The sequence below is a fragment of the Protomyctophum bolini genome, assembly GCF_963924005.1.
Source record: "Protomyctophum bolini genome assembly, chromosome: 14".
Classification (NCBI taxonomy): Eukaryota; Metazoa; Chordata; class Actinopteri; order Myctophiformes; family Myctophidae; genus Protomyctophum; species Protomyctophum bolini.
In genome coordinates, this window is record NC_137875.1 from 33,003,622 (window position 1) to 33,007,124 (window position 3,503).

General features: G+C 45.3%; 1 protein-coding gene across 1 annotated transcript; it reads left to right on the forward strand.

The window, feature by feature from the left end:
* Positions 1 to 240: 240 nt before the first annotated feature.
* On the forward strand, positions 241 to 3,287 carry LOC308328855 (G-protein coupled receptor 26-like; the record flags this gene model as incomplete). The annotated part of the gene is made up of 3 exons (XM_080782962.1): positions 241 to 920; positions 2,160 to 2,273; positions 2,900 to 3,287. 3 exons carry the CDS (start codon positions 241 to 243, stop codon positions 3,285 to 3,287), a joined length of 1,182 nt encoding a protein of 393 aa, XP_080639088.1.
* Between the last annotated feature and the right edge of the window lie 216 nt (positions 3,288 to 3,503).

Here is a 3,503-nt window from a genome sequence, read left to right on the forward strand (position 1 = left end):
TGTCAAAATTGCATTCACGATTAATGAGCACACTGGACTGCAGCCAACTCATGGGCGATGTTTTGGGGACGCCGTGCCATCAGTTGAAACTTGGGGAGCGACAATGCATTGGATCTTTATGTTGTAGCTGGAGTGCACGATATGCCACTTCACAGCGAGGCTGTGGATATAGCGATCGATCCTAGTGTGGATATCTGAGCGGGACGGCGCGGGGACGCCACCGGGACGCCAGCGCGCACCATGCTGCACGCAGCAGCGGACATAGCTGCCTCCGTGTTGGTGGCGGGGATCATCGCGGTGTCGCTGCTGTCCAACGTCGTGGTGCTGATCTGCTTTCTCTACAACCCGCAGATCCGGAAACAAGTGCCGGGCCTTTTCATTCTCAACTTGACGTTTTGCAACCTGTTGCTGAGTGTGTCCAACATGCCGCTGACTCTGGCCGGGATAATAACCACGGACCACCCCGGAGGCGGCGGCGGCTTGTGCCAAATGGTGGGTTTCCTCGACACCTTCCTCACCACGAACTCCATGCTCAGCATGGCGGCGCTGAGCATCGACAGGTGGGTGGCCGTGGTGTTCCCGCTGAGCTACCACTCCAGAATACGGCACCGAGACGCAGTGCTGGCGCTGGGATACACGTGGATGCACTCGCTGTGCTTCTCGGCGGCGGCCACCTGCCTCTCCTGGGTCGGGTACCATCACCTTTACGCGTCGTGCACGCTCTGCAACGCCAGGGCGAGCAGCGCCAGGACGCAGTATGTCGTCTTCACGGTGGCGTTACACTCCCTCACGTTCCTCCTCACCTTGGTCGTGTTGTGCGTAACGTACCTCAAAGTGCTGCAAGTGGCGAGGTTTCACTGCAAACGCATCGACGTGATCACCATGCAGACGCTGGTGCTCCTCGTGGACATTCATCCCAGGTAGCTTTCATGGAATGCATTCACAGTAGCCTATCTGAGATTATTGATTGAATACTTTAACAGTTTGCAAAAGTACACACAGTCACACACAGTATACAGTTCTATACAAAAGGATGCTATACGATTAAACCCAATAATGCACTACTTGTTTCCAATGGGGTCCTGTGTATTCAAATTCATCGACTGTAAACTTAGAGGTCGCATATAGTGTTTTTCACTAAAGCTGTTTAATATAATTTCAGTGCACCGAGTTTGGTCCAACTATATAAATCATGTGTTAATTTGTTGCTTAACAATGCAACATGTTAAGCTTGGACTTTTGGTCCAGTTGCAGTGTGGTCTTTTTTGTTGTATTTCTGCCTTTGAAGAGCAAAGGGAATACTATATCTTTATTGATAAATGTACAGTTTAGTTAATAGCCTACTTGAGACATACAAACGTCTATGTGAGTTAAGTTGGCTCTGGAAACAATGTGCCACTATTGAAATTAAATTAAACAATAATTTCAGAATCGAGAATTAATCTAATATAATTTTATTCATCGAATAATTGGTTCAGTGTAAACATTTCTATGCTGTGTAACTTCAGCAAACTACTTATCTTTGTTCATATCTATTATAAAACGTAAATGTAAAAGTTATCTTTCAGACTCCTTGGTGGGTGAGCATGTCTGAATTTATACACATTTGTGTTTGGGTTCTGATAACTGATGCTTTTACCATCATTTCAATTTTGATTACCTTATTGTAGCATAATTTTATGGTCTAAATTCATTACAGAGATTTACCCCCCGAAAAAGAACATTATGAAAATAGCCATAGATGATTCATTATGGAACATTCCATCTTTCCTCATTATGATCTCCCACTGATCCTGATGTGTAAAATTCTGTCAAGCTTGTGAGAGTTACACATCACTGATCACACACATTATTATCAAGTGTGTCATCAAGGTATAGCAACTCACCCAGTGATTCACACGAGTGTATATTTTAGATATTATGTTATCCATCTGCCAATGATTTGGTGTTAATTTACTTTTGGACAATCAATCAGCGTGATGTCAAAGGATCGATGCCTTTTCAGATTTGCACCTCACAAGTCACAACTGATAGTATCCAGGGCACCTGTCCATCCATCTGTCACCCCCTCATCTTCACCTTCATCTGAATGACACCCTGGCTGTACCCCTGCCCGTAACCCCTGGGTAGATAATGGTGCACGTGTCGTTTGGCTGCAGTGTCCGGCAGAAATGCCTCGATCAACAGAGGAAGAGGAGACGGCGAGCCACAAAGAAGATCAGCACATTCATTGGCACTTTTGTGGTGTGCTTCACCCCATATGTCATCACAAGGTGAGATGAGCAGACGTCTGCACAGACGTGCGTGTGTGTGCGGTGCGTGCGAACATTTATGTTGTACTTTGTCTCTTGATTTGTGAAGAGATTACGTGCATTTTAAATTTAGTCACCCAGCATTTTAGTTTGTGGTACAAATGGACAATCATAAGATGTCGTTCAAGAGGTATAGAATAGCCCTCATCAGTAATTCTTCATGGATATTATCGTGGCCATTGCTCAGTACCAATGATGATATATTTATTACCAGTCCCATCTCGTCATAGGAGGTTAGATTGCATCCTCTTCGTAACGAGATACGTTGTTAGTTCATGTAGATTTCCTCTGCCTGATAGTGAGCCTTGGCAAATGATGAAAGAGAGACAGAGAGAAACAGTGGGAGGGGGGATGAGTCAGAGGTGATAGTGGTGACTCATATCAGTGTCCCCCATGCAATTAGAGGTGTAAACCTGTCAAAATGTGGTAGATTAGATTACAGATATTAAAATGTCAGATATGAGAGTTTGTGTTCTCATCAGAGCCAGGGGTTCATAATTCTCTCAAGAGCAAGCCTAGTTCTACAGTGTTACAGACCAGTGTCCTCAAGTATGATGTACTGTATTTTCTTTCTATCTTTTGTGCAGGATTGTCGAACTCTTCTTTTCTGGGACCATAAGCCCTCACTGGGGTGTGCTGACAAAATGTTTGGCCTACAGCAAGGCAGCGAGCGACCCGTTTGTCTACTCACTCCTTCGTCACCAATACAGGAACACCTGTAGCCAGCTCGCTAACAAGGTGCTGAAGAGGAGCCCGTTACACTCTGCCTCTCGTAGGCTGGAGAATGGTACGGCAAAGAGAGACACCAACCCTGCCGCTACCACCAACGCAACCTGCACCATCCCAACTACCACCAACGCCGCTACCACCATCCCAACTACAACCAACCCTACCAAACCAGCTATCACCAACCCAAATATCACCACCCCTACTATCACTCATCACCCACCTTCCAACGAGTCACCTGTCCAGTGAAGAGACACTAAGGTACAGTACACAGTAAGATTCAGTTAGATTAGTTCCCCCAAAACATTTATTATTTCCTTCTCCTACCAAATACACACCCCATGAAGCATTGAATTCATGGAGACATTATTTGTTTTTGTCGCATTCCTAAGCCAATAATTGTATGACAGTCTACAAAGAAGCCAACAAAAACATGAATTCAAGCTTCATGGCGTGTGTAATTGA